The 15153-nt window shown below is 48.0% G+C and overlaps 1 protein-coding gene across 2 annotated transcripts; it reads right to left on the reverse strand.

The window, feature by feature from the left end:
- Positions 1 to 4071: 4071 nt before the first annotated feature.
- On the reverse strand, positions 4072 to 7326 carry LOC133885811 (polygalacturonase At1g48100-like). Of its 2 annotated transcripts, none has more exons than XM_062325557.1 (6): positions 6493 to 7326; positions 6239 to 6409; positions 6079 to 6123; positions 5758 to 5965; positions 5565 to 5646; positions 4072 to 4841 (listed from the first exon to the last, which is right to left on the reverse strand). In XM_062325557.1, the coding sequence occupies exons 1-6, from the start codon at positions 6943 to 6945 to the stop codon at positions 4337 to 4339; spliced, it is 1464 nt and encodes a 487-aa protein (XP_062181541.1). In that variant the 5' UTR covers positions 6946 to 7326; the 3' UTR covers positions 4072 to 4336. The 2 variants fall into 2 exon arrangements, with proteins under 2 accessions (XP_062181541.1, XP_062181542.1); XM_062325558.1 differs by having other exon boundaries at positions 6239 to 6406; positions 6493 to 7325.
- Between the last annotated feature and the right edge of the window lie 7827 nt (positions 7327 to 15153).

The raw sequence follows: 15153 nt of genomic DNA on the forward strand, positions 1-15153 counted from the left end.
ACGAGGAGTCCTCAGGCAGTTCGGGGAGGGAACCCGGACACCGTAGACCACTTGCACCGGTTAAGCACCGACCGTCGGTTTAGTCGGCTTTAGCACTTACCTTACTCACCACATGCTGATATAATGGTAGGCGAGCTGATTACCTTCGCAGACGTGGTCATGTGGGCCTCGTCATAGACGGTGTGAGTCCGGGCTTTTAGCGGTATTCGTTTGCTCGGGGAGTAGTTCTAATACCGCCGCGTCGAGCTATGGTTGATCCACATGGTTGGGCCTAGTTGGGAAAGGTTGTCACGGGTACCCCCTTGTGTGCATCTTAGCGGGTGGCACAAGCCGTATGGTCCCTGTGTCGTGTGGGTCCAGGAGTATCCTCCTGCAGGGTGTATAATCAGTTCGAACTACCGCGCTCTCGGTCATGAGCATCGCTATTGCTTATCTCCACCGAGCGACCATGTTTTGGTCGTAGAGTTTTGATGTGGGTTGTGGCACGGTTGATTTAGGTGATTTGGTCGGTATGTGGTCGGTGGTTTGGTGGTAATGGTTTACTCTTATACACTTGTTGTTTATATATCTGTTCTGATCAGTTGGTTGGCAGGGTTTGAGTTGGTGGTTGGTTAAGTCAGTTGCTTACACCTAGAGTCTAGGTTGCTTACCGCTTAATGAACTTAAACATGTCTTAATCCTTGCTACAGCTTTAAATGCATGATCCTTGGAGTCAAGAATATATATACTCATACTGTGTAAGACTTGCTAGTACCTTCGTACTAAGGGTACTGCCCTTAAGTTTCAGGTTCACAGGTTGGCGAGGAAGAGGCAGTGTTCAGCTACTTTGTGCCTGCCGATCAGGGTGGCGGACAGGAGTAGCACCTTCTACTCCGAACTCCGGCGCTTTTCGTATGGAGCCTAAGGGCATGCGGCTCCATACTCTTTTGTTGTATAGGTTTATCTTCTGCTGCGTAGTTGTTGTTGTTCCTCTTTTGTTGTAAATTGTGGAAGTAGTTGCATGTTTAAGTATTGTAATACAGCTTAATTACTTGCTCTCTATTAAACTGTGTTGTGATATTTGAGTTGGAAGACATGTGTTCCGATCCTGGGCACAAAACACGTGCCGGGACTACCGGAATGGTATTCTGGTTAATCGTCGAGGTTGTGATTATGAATAATGATCCTCCTGATGATTAATTAGAATACTATTTGGACGGTTCCTCACAATCAAGGCGGCGGCGCCAGAGAAGTGGGTGAATGAGACACGCTCTTCCTGGGTCATGTGGGCCTGCTCCGGCTTCTTGGGCTTGGACCGGCAATCCCGGGCCCAGTGCCCATACTTGCCGCAGTTCTGGCACTGGTCCTTGGACCGAGCCTGACCACCACCCGAGCCAGACGAGCTGGAGGCCCCGTCATTCGGCGCGTTGTCGCGCCCGCATCCTCAACTTTTTCCTTGCCAGCAACCAAAGAAGCCACTCCTGTCACCGCTGGACTGGCCCTCCGCATCGCATCGCTACCACCAAGCCTCCCTCTGCTCCTCAGCCAGGTATAGCTTGCCATTTCTCTTGCCCGTGGGACCGAGGTTGTACCTCTACTCGATGGCGTGGAGCAGGCCGGTCACCTCCTCAACTGAGATCCTGCTCAGGTCAAGAAGGGTTTTAATGGAGATGGTGACCTGTTGCAGACGCTCCAGAGCGTCCTGCAACATCCTTTTTACCACCACAACATCAGTAATGGGATCTCCCAACACCCTAAGATGGTTCACGAGATTCATGATCCGCATGGCGAAATCGTCCACGGACTCTCTTTCCTTGAAAGCGATCTCGCCGAATTCACGTCGAAGATGTTGGGCATTTGCTTCCCTGACACGCTCCATGCCAACGCGCATGATCTTCACTGCCTCCCACGCCTCCTGTGTTGTTTCCTTCACCGCCAGCGTCGCGTTCATGTCTTGCGGCACTACGCGAAGAATCGCTGCGAGCGTGAGCATGTCGTCATGTTACTTAGCATCGCCAGGGTCGATGGCGTTCCACAGACCATGGGTTTACAGGTTGACGCGCGTTAACAGGACCCATTCTTGGTAATTTGCACGGGTCAGCATCGGGTAGACAACGGTGCCAGCGGATTCCTTGACAATGCGCTCGACCACCCTGGTGTGGCCTTCATCGATGTTGCGTCCCCGGCGAGGTGATGGTGAACACCGGTGCGGACGTAGCACGGGCATCCTCGATCCCCGGCCCGCTGGAGTCCATGACTCCGACAGCATGGCGCGCCCAGGAACACAAACGCGGCTCTGATGCCAAATGTCAGAGTTCTTACTCTGTTACTCTGTGGACGAACGCTATCGCGAATCTTTTAGATAAACCCCTTAAGAAATTGGAGGGCCACACGGTGGAGATAGAACGCTCTAACTTTTTTGCTATAATCCGGCCGTTCTTCTGGATTCTGTATTGCCAATATAAAGCAACGATTACAGACGAGATTCGTGGCCCCTGGGACCGACATGCGCGCCACCACTCCTTAACGGTGAATGCCAACCCAGACGCTAGAGCTGTACCGTGCGACACGCTCCTGTGCGGACGAAGCACACGTCAGAGCTCCATTGCATGCGTGCTACCGATTTGACAAGATCACGCACATGACCAGCTAACTAACTGATCAAACAGAAAAAAGAAAACAACTGAGCCTAGACTAAGTGGACAAGGTTTGTTCTCACATGCCCGCCGTTAGTGCGTCATGGGTAGAAGATTCTACAGTACCAACCCCCGCCTCCTCCGATGATAGCGGCGCCTGGGAGGTGCAGACGCCGAACCTTCGACATGTCCACAATGCATAAAAGTGCTCGTCTCGCCAATGCAAGATTGATGACAGCCATGCAGTGTGCCCAGCACAACTTGTGGCTCAAGCCCAGTCTCCTCCATGACGAACTCAAGCCCATGGAAGCTGTTCTGTAGGAGTACTGGCTATGTTTGATGGTCCACTCCCACCTGAGGTGATTACAGCTTTGACAGCGTTGTTCAACCTTGATGATGATGATGCTGTCCAAATGGACAATGCACTGATTGAGCTCGTGGACGAAGGAGTCGCTGACTTGCAAGATGCGGCTGCTCCTGCAGCAGACTAGAAGACCAAAGATGTCACACCGTGAGGAGGAGGTGCACCGCGAAGGTGGACTTTGGAATCACACATCAATGAGTGAGCGCGACGCGCGGTGGCTACAATCACACATTGGCAGACAGGCGCAGCGTTGGCAACCTCGGAATCGTATGAAGGCAGACCAGAACGACAGAGGAAGTCCATCCAGGGCCAAGGTGCCTTCTGTGCATCTCCCTCCGATCGAGAATAGTCTTTTCATTTTTTCGAAGGTCTTGATGGCCTTTGTACCCTGCCCCGTATGGACTTAACTTCTTATTTAATATAGGCATCTCTCCTGCCTATTCATTTTTTTCTTAAAAAAAAGAAGAAGTAAGCCACGAGGCATGGAGCAAGGAACCAAGAGCCATGCTGTAAAAGTTTTAGTTGGCCCCATTCCTATGCAAGTAATGGTCGAGCTGGTCATTATTCTCCTTATATTGTGTTAGTCAGGATGGAGTAAGAGATAGAATTGGTTTGGTTTATATTTCCTGTGTTCGGTCAAGAGTTGGAGTTGAAGTTTCGATGTGCCTGTGTACACTATAAATAGGGCAGAGCGCGCCCTTGCAAGTCAGAGTGTTAGACTGGCTGCAGCCTGGGTTCGGCTCTTGTGCCGTGCCCTCTCTCCCGTTCGGTTGGTCACGTAACCGTATCGGTCTCCGGATATATCTCCCTTGATATTCTATAAATCATCCTTGGCTGGGTCTATATATTTTTAATAGTTGTAACTGGATGAAGACAATCTTGTGCTACGTGACTAACTCCGCTTACATAGTATCAGTTAGTTATAATTCCAGACAACGCTTGATTGTTGTTGTGTCCAATTGAGGAGCGAAAACTACGGGTAGAAACAGAATACAACAAGGTTTTCAGTTTCTTCCTGAGTTTGGTTTGCAGTTCTTCTGATACATTTGCATCTATTTTGGCTTGTTTGCTGAATCACATTGGATGTTAATTTAAAAGGAAGTTTCATAATTTAATCCGTGATTGTAATTATTTATTACAGCAGAAATGAGTGGTCAAAGTTATGGTTCTCAAGACCACGTCAACATCCAAAGCACGGCCCGGCACAGTCAGCTAGTCTAAACCCACTATGAAGTTTACTGAGAGGGAGCGGAACCACACATGTACAGCTCCACATAACTCAAGTGATGTTTGTACTCAACTCACTCTACATATATACCAATTCAATTCTATTAGCACAGGTCGTAGCTTGCTGGCCTTATCGGCATTTGAGGTCCGGGTTGTCGAGTAGGGACTCGGGCAGCCCCTCCTGCAGGCAGCTGATGGGCGGGATCGTTGGCGTCTGCTGCAGCCCGTACGCGCTCCAGCAGAATGGATCATCGACGAGCTCGCCGCTGAAGGGCAGCAGCTCGACCTCGGACATGGTGATGTTCGTACAGGGCACGGTGTCGCTGCAGGCGAAGTGGATGGGCGCGCTGCGGACGTCGTAGGACCCCCGGATGTTGGCGTAGGAGACGTCGGTGACATGCACGGCCGTGGACTGGTTCATGCACCGCTTGTCCAGGCAGTAGTACTGGTCGACGATGATGCAGTTGCGCACGTTCTCCATCAGCACCGTGTCGAAGGTGATGCCGGACACGGCGCCCATCCCGCCCTGCCACGTCTTGATCCGCACGCCGTTGTCCGAGTTCCGGATCACCGCGTTCCGCACCTTCACGTTCGCCACGCACGCCTGGGAGTTGTGCACGCCCAGGCTGCCGATGCTGCCAACCAAAAGCAATGAGAGGGTTTTGTTATTTTTTCACTATTGCAAGATACAAATGTACAAGACATTCACCTTCACCGAACGGAAGAAACGGAAATCAGATTCAGTTTTATGTATTGCCACTTTTATGTATTCTTTGTACATGTGAAGTCACGCCTAACTAAATTCTTACAGTCCGATCATGTGACTTGTAGCTGCGAAATGCTCCCTACTATGCCCTTTCTAAAAAACCTCTTCTCTCTTCATGTGACCCCGAGTCGAGTACTTTGACAAAATTTGGCATGTGTAATCTAGGACGGCGAATCACAATGCAGAAGAAGTCGAGCGGGAGCTAAGCTGATGCCATCACGCATTTATGTCTTGGATGTTTCTGACGCTTTGCTGGTTTCTCCCGAACCTCATGTACATTTGAGTTTTCAGGTGCATCATAGCACCTAAGCATTTTAATAAAGTTCGTTTAAAGTAGTCCCGATTTTAGTTCCTCAAAGTTCAACTTAAATTAATTCAGAACTGCTACTAGTACTGCTTAATGGATCTTATAAATTTTCATTTTTTTCAATTCTATCATTCTAATAGTTTAAGAACAAACAATGGATTGCTTCAAAAACAACATTCAAAACAATAAAGAAAATAGGAGGCATACTTTATTATATATATTTTCCTTCATGTACCACAAAACAAATTAGAAAAGAGGAGAAAAAACAGAGGAAATGGGGTCTACCTTATGCCATGTCCATGGTCACAAGTAACATTTTGTATGTCCACGTCGTAGCTCCCGGTCCCAATTGAGATGCAGTCATCACCTACGCCAAAGCAAATCGTGTTCAGTTGCCAACACGTCACGACGTTTACAAAATCTAACCAACAACTCGCTGAAACGAAAGAATCAATCGGCATTCGCAGCGGTTACCCACCGTTACTGATCCTCGAGTTGTAGATGGCGACGCGCTCCGTGTTCTCGACGTGGATGCCGTCGGTGTTGGGGCTGTCGGCCGGCGAGCTGATGTACAGGCCGTCGACGCGCACGTCGCTGCAGCCGTCGAACCGGAAGTGGAACTCCGGGCTGTTCTCCACCCTCAGGCCCTCAACCACCAGGTTGTGGCTCATGAAGAACCTCATTAGCTGCTCGCGCACACAAACACGTAAGCTGACTGCACACACCTTCCTACCTGCTACATTTAACCTGCCGAATGATGATGCAGAGAAAGGACGGCACGTTGCTAGTTGCCACATACCGTGGGGCTATCGCACGGGCCGCGCAGCGTGGACCCGTTCGGACCCTGCAGAGTTGGACATGGAGCTTGTGACGCTGTGATGTGATGTCAATTCGAGCCAAATGCTTGTTATTGGAAGAGTTTGGGATTGTGAAATGCCAATCTAGGAGCTGTGACGTACCCTGTGTGGCTTGCAGGGGAGGTTCCACCAGTCCTCGCCGTTGCCCTCGATCGTGCCGGCGCCGCGCAGGGTCATACCATCGAGGTTGGAGAAGACGAGCCACTGCCGACGGTTGTCAGACGGAGGCCAGCAGTCCGGCCCGTCCGGCGGCATCAGCACGCCGTCCACCTGCTTGACACGCCATTGACAGGTTTAGTCAGTCCGAACCAGGATATGAATTGGTGACCGTGGTATTGCGAAACAAGCATTGTTACTTGGAACACGAGGCCGGACTTGCACGGCCCGGAGAAGGTGGTGGTTGTGATGGTGAACGTGCCATCTGACGGCACCAGCAGCACAGCAGACTCGGCGCCGCACGCCGCCCTCCACACCTCCCTGAATGCCTGGGTGTCGTCCGTTGTGCCGTCCCCCACCGCGCCGTACGCCCGGACGTCGAACACGCACGGTTCAGCCGGCTCGACCGGGGTGGCCGGGTCGGAGGGCACAATGCTCGTCGGTGGCGGTGGCGTCACCGGCTGTGTATTGTCGTCCGCCGGGGGAACCGCCGGGGACGACACAACAGAGCCCTTCTTGCCACCGCCCCTGTGCCGGCCGCCGCCACCACCATGTGGCGGCTTCTTGTGGAAGTGGCTCCTTCCACTAACACCGTAACCGAAGAGCGCAACGGCCATCAACAGCGCAAAGAGCAGCCTAATTGCAACTCCCATGGCGAAGCGATAGTCTGCTTCAAGAAACAGGGGACAATGTGGTGTGTGCTTGCTGTGACTGTGAGTAAGAGAAATTTGAAGATAGACGCAATGCAACGACGAGGCTCAAATGAAAATTGTTGCAATGCGCTGCAAGTGTGGTCTCACGATAACGATTAGCTTTTGGTATGGTTGTGAGTGTGATCTTGTGATGGCTAGCTTGCGAGGGGTTGGAGGTTGAGGCGTTCGCATACTTATGCTGTAGTGGAGACGAATGGAGGGAGAAGGCACGAGCAGGGCGACGCTTGTTAAGAGCGCAGGCAGTGAGATTGGTACCGCTTGGGGTTGTGTAGAGTACGGACTCATCTCGCCGCCTATCGTTTTCGTCACATGAAACTTTGCAGGTAGCAGGTCCAAGAGCTAAATGTGTAGTATAATATTTCAGAAGAAAAGAGAAAAAGGATGCGGGTTCAAATCGAACTGCGTCAGGCTTTGGCTAGCTCTGCGCCTCTGCAATGATTTAGTAGGGAAAACAGGGGGAACTGGAGTATAGTAGAATTTTCGGTCTCATGTTTATCTACTAGTTCTGGTAATTATGAATTTGTGCTGGAAGGGACCAAAGTGAAGGTTTAAACTCTTAGCATCCTGAAATTGACTTTTATAAGAAATTTACTGCAAAAAGCTTTAGCTTGCCAAGTAGTGGTCAGTCCACCTACAAAGACACAATATGTCAGTGTTGTATGTGTTGAAAACTGGCATAACGGAACAAGTTTGTGGACCTTCAGAACCCCAACGAGATCCGAAGACTAAGAGAAAGAACACACAAGGTGGAAAACTGTGCACTGCTATTAATATCACTTGTTTTTTCGGATACAGAGCCGGTCTATTTATAGTCCGTACTTACCCACTCCCTATTATATGACATTGTCCTACTAACTGCCACATTCTCGGTATATTCATGGGTAATTCGGTAGTTTTCTAAGCACAACCGGCTTATTTACAATTCTATCACTTATTGTCTTTGGTTGTTAGCAGCAACCACTCTTCGCTTGGGCTCCTGAAGGCCCACGCTTGTCAACGCCTTCGGCCTCTCTTCATTCATCCCCCTGATAACACCAAGCGGTGGTCTTCGACTGGCCTCGAAAGGCCCAGGGAAGGCTTTGCCTGCGATGACACCTCCAACGCCCATTTAACTAAGTCCTTCACGATACCGAGCGAAGGCCCTCTGTTGGCACCTGAAGGCCTAGCGCAGGCATTGCCGATTCCATCCAGTGGAGATGTTCTTGCAGTTCCGATCCGAATACTACCTTCGGGTGTCGAACGATTCTTGTAACATGGCAGACCCACGACAATTATAAGCTCTGCTAGTTAACAATGGCTGCAGAGGTCTTCGACCCAAGATCCGAAGCGGGCCTGTGAGACCATTCCCCAACAGTACGGGTAAGGTTCCTCTTCGATGGACCGAACCTGTGAATAAGATGGTACCACCGAACATCGTACCCTTTTGTCCATTGAAGGCCTCCTGTTACTCGATTCACCTTCACCAAAGTAGCCCCCCTGTTCACCCGATGGGTCTATTTTTCTATTAATGACGGTTTTTGTTAAGACGGTTCAATTTTCGAGGCACCAGTTACCATTTATTCTGTCTAACTGCCATTTAAGAGACGGTTCAATTCCCAATACATGTCTTTTTAACTGCCCTTACTATTTTCACTACTATATATTACCCTCTGGTTCATCTTTACCTCACTCTGTTCAAACCTGCGCACATAGCTTTCACGCTTTGCACGAAGGTACTCACAACCCTTCACACTCTTAACCCTTCAGACCTAACACCAGGCAACACGATGGCTCCAAAATGCAAAACTGGCAGGCTGATGACCTACTGGATTGGGACCTACTGGATTGGGAAATCAAAGGGTGATGAGGAAGTCGTGGCCGGTCTCAAAAAAGAGGGTCTGATAAGTGATGTATCGAAGGTCAGGCTTTCGAAGGGTTAGGAAACCCTGATGCTAGAAGACGACGAAGAGATCGTCTTCATGGACTACTTCAGAGCTGGACCTACCCTACAAGGAGATGGTGGTGAAGGTCCTCAAGATTTTTGAAATTTTTCTTCACCAACTTACGTCGAAAGCAATCATTCCGCTTAGCCTCTTCGCCTGAGCAACAAGGTTTAAAGAAGCAAAAGCCTCATCTAGGGCCTTCGTTGCCGCCCACTAGCTCCACCACCAGCCGAAATCGATGTTTGTTAACAACGTGCAGTCTGAAGCTCACTACGGCTTTGCAAATTTCACGTATCGATGGGGTTTGGCCACATCTGTTGTGGCTTAAAAGAACAAATGATCAAAGGACTAGATACAATGGTGGTTCTACAATAAGGTGGACAACAGGGACTATCTTGTGTCCAAGTTCCAGGACTACAAGGTTAACCGCGCCCTGACCGTAGTCATAAGGGACCCCAAAAGGCGGCCTTTGAAGCTTTAACGAGGTGTGCGAAGCACCTGAGAACACACGACCTTGTCGAGGAGTTCATCACCGTAGGTGTCTGGTCACTTAGCGAATGGTAGAACATTCCATTCTTTGGGTCGAAGGGCCTAGAAGGACTATGCTGACCCCATTTTTATTTTAGGGAAAATCTGGTAGGCACTTTGGTCCAACTTCCATTGGCCTTCAAATTTTACTTTTTCTTATGTTTTTGTGCTCTGAAACAACTGTGATGGTTGCTGAGGTGGAGGCTGAAGCTCGGCTCCTTCTGGGAAATTTACCATGGTCGAAGGACAAGCCTGCACCGAACTAGGCCTTGGTCGCCCGGCTCAATAGTATCTTTGAGCTTTGAGACCTCAGTTATGGAGATAGATCGAAGGCATCCGGTCTACCGATCGAAGGTATAGAAGAGACGGACGATGCCAGAGGCAATGAAAAAAGGAAGGTTCGTAACCCTTCGGCCCATGGGACCAAGAGGAAAAAAACTAGAGTCCCAAAAAAGATTGCTCGCCCTGATGTCCTTGCCGGTAACACAGGGGGCACGAGGATCTCAGGGGTCCCAACACCATTCTGGCAGGGGCCTCGAGAGGACATATCGGAGGTGGATGTCACTTCCCCAAAACACATCGCACACACTGCGCTAATTACCCTCACTCTTCTCTTCACTAAGAGTGACAAAGACGACGATACGATACAAGAAACGCGGGTCACCACCTAAGTAGCTATAGATGAGACTATGCTTCGATGCGATAGGAAGGGGGAGAAGTTGTCCCTAACAGCGCCGGATCCGAGGCAGCTAGCTCGTCTAGTTCAGACTCTAACTCCTCCCAACATATGTAGACCACATAAAGTGAAGACGGGGGGAATGCTTCACCATCTTCGCACCTTGGTGGTGGCAAAAAAACTAATGTCACTGGGCACGTCATGCGATGCCAAAGTCATCAAAGCCGAAGAGCTACAGGTGACTTCGTTTGAACCAAGCACTGGAGAGGTGAAGGATGCGAAGAACGTATTTGGCAGCTTCGTCCTCCCTGAGCTCTAAATTCCATTGGCGTGGAAACCTGCCACTGATCTTCTTGATGCCTTCAACATGGCAACCACAAAGGTATTCCTAATTATTATAAATCTTCCCTTTGTATTACCGTTCTTATAGTGTTTTATGCTTTTTATAGAGTGTGCTTCTTTCACGTGCTCTTCATCAACATGCTGAACAATTCAAAGCTCACACCAAAGGGGCGGAGGATTTGAGACTGTTTCTGCTCCAAAGTGCTGAAAAGGCCAAGGCAAAGTAGAAAGAATTTCTTCAGTGGGTGAAGGATGCCGAGCAGAGGTCGCAAGAGTTAGAAAAAGAGGTGGAAACCCTTCACTCAAGTACGCAGGACTAGAGCAAGAGGTATTCACCCTTCGACAATGCGCATATGCATCTTAAGTGAACGTATCAGAGCTCAGACTCTATGACACCAAGAAAGCTGAGAACCAACACTTAAACCAAGAGTTACGAGAGGTGAAGCAATTTTCTTGCGATTCTGTTAGGGAGAAAGTAGATGTTTTGGAGTCAAAGGAGGTTGAAGCTAGCCAAGCTATTTGCTAGACTCTTGAAAAGCTAGGCGCTCCGGCCATGCCCCTAACCCTCAACCAAGTTGATCTAGGTGGCTTCCTCAGGTGGATCAATGAATTATCTAGAAGCCTTCAACAAGCAGCTAACATGTATGGTGATTTTTCAGGCTGAAGCCTTACCCAATCTTTGGAGCTAACAGGCTGCAACCATCACAAGGCGTGCTAGAGCACTTCGTTTTGCTATCCGCAGGACATGTCCACCAGGGCGGTGACGAAGGCATCAAAGACCTCCTCCAGGTCCTTTATCCAGTACTTCTGGTGCAAACACAAGCACGCCCTCGCCCTTCATGAGGTGGAGTACAACCGTCACAAAGTAACTCTTCTCTATACGTTAGCATCTTTTCATTATTTTTTCATTTAAAACTACCTTGTTTTTGCTTAGGCTATTGCGAAGGCCATGAATGCTTCGACCATCATAGGAACCTCTGCCCAGCCCGCTTAGGTGCCTACCTCTTCGCAAGCGGCTGATGGAGCGCAAAATGTAGGTCCAAAGTGAGTGTGAGCGGGGGATTGTCTAGTTGCACTTGAAACATTCAATGTTATTCGTAACGTTTGTAATATATCTTAATTTCTTCTTTAAACATTTTGATAGTCTTCGCTTCCTACGCAGGTCCTTCCCTCGGACGCTGTGCAGGTAGCCGAAGATTTTGCTCTCTTAACTATGATGCAGGATAACTTTTATATGTCATGGGATCGTTGGGAATCATTCCATTATCGCCATCCTGACATAAAAGTGCATGAAAGTAAATTTCTTACAAGGGCTTTGCCTATTACTATGAAGGTCCCTCCTGATATCTTCAATTACACATAATACTTGTGAAGGATGTCAGCATAACAAGTATTTGGAATCTCTTCTCCTTCGAGAGTAGTCAAGTGGTAAGACCCAGGCGTCTTCGAACTATTAACCAAGAAAGGCCCATCCCACATGCTCTGCGGCTTTCCCATAGTCAAAGCATTGGGTAGCCTTCGAAGCACAAAGTCCCTTGGACCGAACTCCTTCGGAGATATGTTCTCGATCTTGCAATTTTTAGTTTCCTCTTGGTACTTCGCCAAATTTTCAATGGCCTACATTCTGATTTCTTCTAGTGCATCTTTGGCTACAAGCTCTTTGCCTTGAGCTGTCTCAGCTGTTACCTAGAATGACTTGTTTTTACACTCCTCTGGAGTCATAGCCTCTTGGCCAAAGAGCAAGCAAAATGTCATGAAACCCGTTGGCCTGGTTGCTATTGTTCTGATCAACCATAGGACTTTCGGTAACTCTTTGACCCACTTTCCCTTTGGCAAACCTTGCAGGCGTCTTGCCACACCAGTCAAGACAATGCCATTCACTCTTTCCATAGCTCCATTTGACCGAGGATGGTATACCAAAGAGAAGCAAACTTTAATTCCCATGTCTTCGCAAAATTGTTTAAAGCCTTTGCTGTCAAACCGTGTCCCATTATCAACTATTACTTCATGAGGAACACCAAAGCGACATATAATGTTTTGCCATAAGAATGTTTTTAGAGAAGTATTCAATAGCCACTACGGCATATAGAAGGTTTCCCGAAGCAGCCGACAATTGTCCAATGATGTCAATCCCCTAGCGAGATAAGGGCCAAATTGATGGGATGAGTTGTATTGCTAACAAGGGCCTATTTGAGCCCTTAGCCATGTATTGGCATTTCGCATAGCTTCGTACTATGGTCTCCGCGTCAGAGATAGCCTTCAGCCAATAGAACCCTTGTCTGAATGCTTTTTCAACAAGCGCTCGAGTGCTGATGTGCAAGCCGCACTGCCCTTCGTGTATCTCTTTAAGTAAATCTTTCACTTATGCATGGGATATGCAACAAAGCATCAATGCATATACTCCCATTTTGTACATGTCAGCCACCACAATCATTTAGTTTTTGGCTCTCTGCACCATACGTTTTGCCTCCACTTGATTTTTGGGTTGGTAATGACCTCAAAGGTAAGCCATTATAGAAGATCGCCAATCTTCGCTTTCGATCGCAATGACGCTTCGTGCCACCTGCTGGGGGGCTTCAATAGATGGTATTTTTAGACTCTAATAAAAAAAACATCTAGAGGAAATGGTAGATTATGTGCTGCAGCTTTAGCGAGATCATCGGCCTCAGAATTGTCATTTCTTGATATACTTTTGACAGTGAATCCCAAGAAATGCTTTTCCATGCTTCACATTGTTGTCATATACTTAGCCAGCTCCAGCTCCCTGGCCTGTAATGTTTTGTCAATCTGGTGTACAACCACCTGGGAATCTGTCTTAACCAGCACCCTTCAGGCACCAAGGGCTCAAGCTTTGCGAAGGCCGAGGAGAACTGCCTCATACTATGCAACATTGTTTGTCGATCGGGAATCAAGTTTGGCCACATACCACAGCTTCATACTCGAAGGTGAAGATACAACTACTGCTGCGCCAGCCCTGAAGCCCCAAGCTCTGTCACAATATATGACCCACATTTTGTCTAGTTGTATTTCTTCTTGGCCTTCGGCTTGCGGCATCCAATTTGCCAAAAAATATGCTAAGGCCTGAGATTTATGGTCATCCACACGACAAAGGACAACATAAATGGTGCTATTTCTATGACCCATTTTCCAATTCTTCTCGTGGCTTCATGATTTTCAAGCATGTTGCGAAGGGAGAAGAGGTCATCACCGTTATCTTGTATGATGTGAAGTAAAGCCAAAACTTTCATGAGGCCATCACCATTGTATACGCCATCTTTTACATTTCAAAATAGAACCTCTTGGGCCCTGTCAACACCTCCAAAACATAATACAATGTAAACTGTTGCAATTTTTCACTAAGTTGCTTTTCTTATACAAGTACAACACTTATTGTCAAGGGAGAAGCTGCTATGTATAGCAATAACTCGGCCTTCGGATCTGGGCTAGAGAGGAAAGTGAGCTTCGTCAAATACACTTTCAGTGCGTCAAAAGCATTTTGCTGCTTCGCACTCTATCTAAAAGGGTCAGAGCCTTTGAGTGTTTTGAGAAAAGGTAGGCTTCGCTTAACAGATTTGGTGATAAACCAGCTCAAGGTGCCCAACTTTCCAGCTAAATGCTATGCCTTCTTCCTATTTTGCGGAGGCTTCATGTCAAGTATTGCTTGTATCTTCTCTGAGTTTACTTTGATGCCCCTTGTCAACACTAGAAAACCCTACAATCTCCCAGAACACATGCCGAATGCACACCTTTTGGGATTCAACTTTAGTCCAACACTTCACAGATTGTCGAAGGTCTCCTGAAGGTCATCAAACTGATTGTCTTCTTTGATGCTCTTGATGACTATGTCATGGACGTACGCAGATACATTTCTTCCCAAGTGGGACTTAATACCACCTGGACCAATCTAGCGAAGGTAGCTCTTGCATTCCAAAAGCCAAAGGACATCCTTACAAAACAATATGTTCCGAAGGATGCTCTAAAGCTTGTTTTTGCCTCATCCTCCTTCGCCATCCAAACTTTATGATATTCAAAATATGCGTCTAGAAAACTCAACATTTCACAACTAGCTGCGGAGTCTACTAACTGATCAATGCATGGCAAAGGAAAGTCATCCTTCGAACAAGATCTGTTTAGGTCTGTGACATCAATATACATTCTCCATTTACCATTGCTTTTCTTGACTAACACTGGGTTAGTCAGCCACTCAAAGTGCAGTACTTCACGTATAACCCTAACATCGAGCAACTTCTGCACCTCGGCCTTCGTTGCATCTTCTCTTTCTTTGGAGGCCTTCCGAAGCTTTTGTTTCTTTGGATTCGCATATGGATCGGCATTGAGAGTATACTTGATGATATCTCTATTAACACCTTGCAAGTCCTTCAGCAACCATGCGAAGACATCTTCGTTATCGTGAAGGAATTCTATCATCCGTCACTCAGCTTCTTCTATCATTTCAGCTCCTATGACCATTGCTCTATCTGGCCTATCCTCACACAGCGGCACTTTATTGGTCTGGCCTTTGGGCTTAGCCTTCGCACTCTTTGTGTCTTTAGTAGGTCTTTGCCTTCTTGGGGCTTTGACATAGGTTCTATTACGACATGAATGTTGCAGCAGCTTGGAGTGTATCCCACTTCAATTATGTGAGCTTCTTGCTGATCTCCTAGCACTGTTATAACGCCT

This window comes from Phragmites australis, chromosome 11, assembly GCF_958298935.1.
Source record: "Phragmites australis chromosome 11, lpPhrAust1.1, whole genome shotgun sequence".
Lineage (NCBI taxonomy): Eukaryota > Viridiplantae > Streptophyta > Magnoliopsida > Poales > Poaceae > Phragmites > Phragmites australis.

Bases quoted from the DNA above. Each gene is read 5' to 3' on its own strand.
- LOC133885811 (XM_062325557.1), bottom strand. From the start codon at position 6,945: ATGGGAGTTGCAATTAGGCTGCTCTTTGCGCTGTTGATGGCCGTTGCG. The intron at 5,647-5,757 runs GTGGGTAACCGC...GCTTTGGCGTAG, and splicing joins CAACTCGAGGATCAGTAACG to GTGATGACTGCATCTCAATT. The intron at 4,842-5,564 runs GTAGACCCCATT...TTTGGTTGGCAG, and splicing joins GACCATGGACATGGCATAAG to CATCGGCAGCCTGGGCGTGC.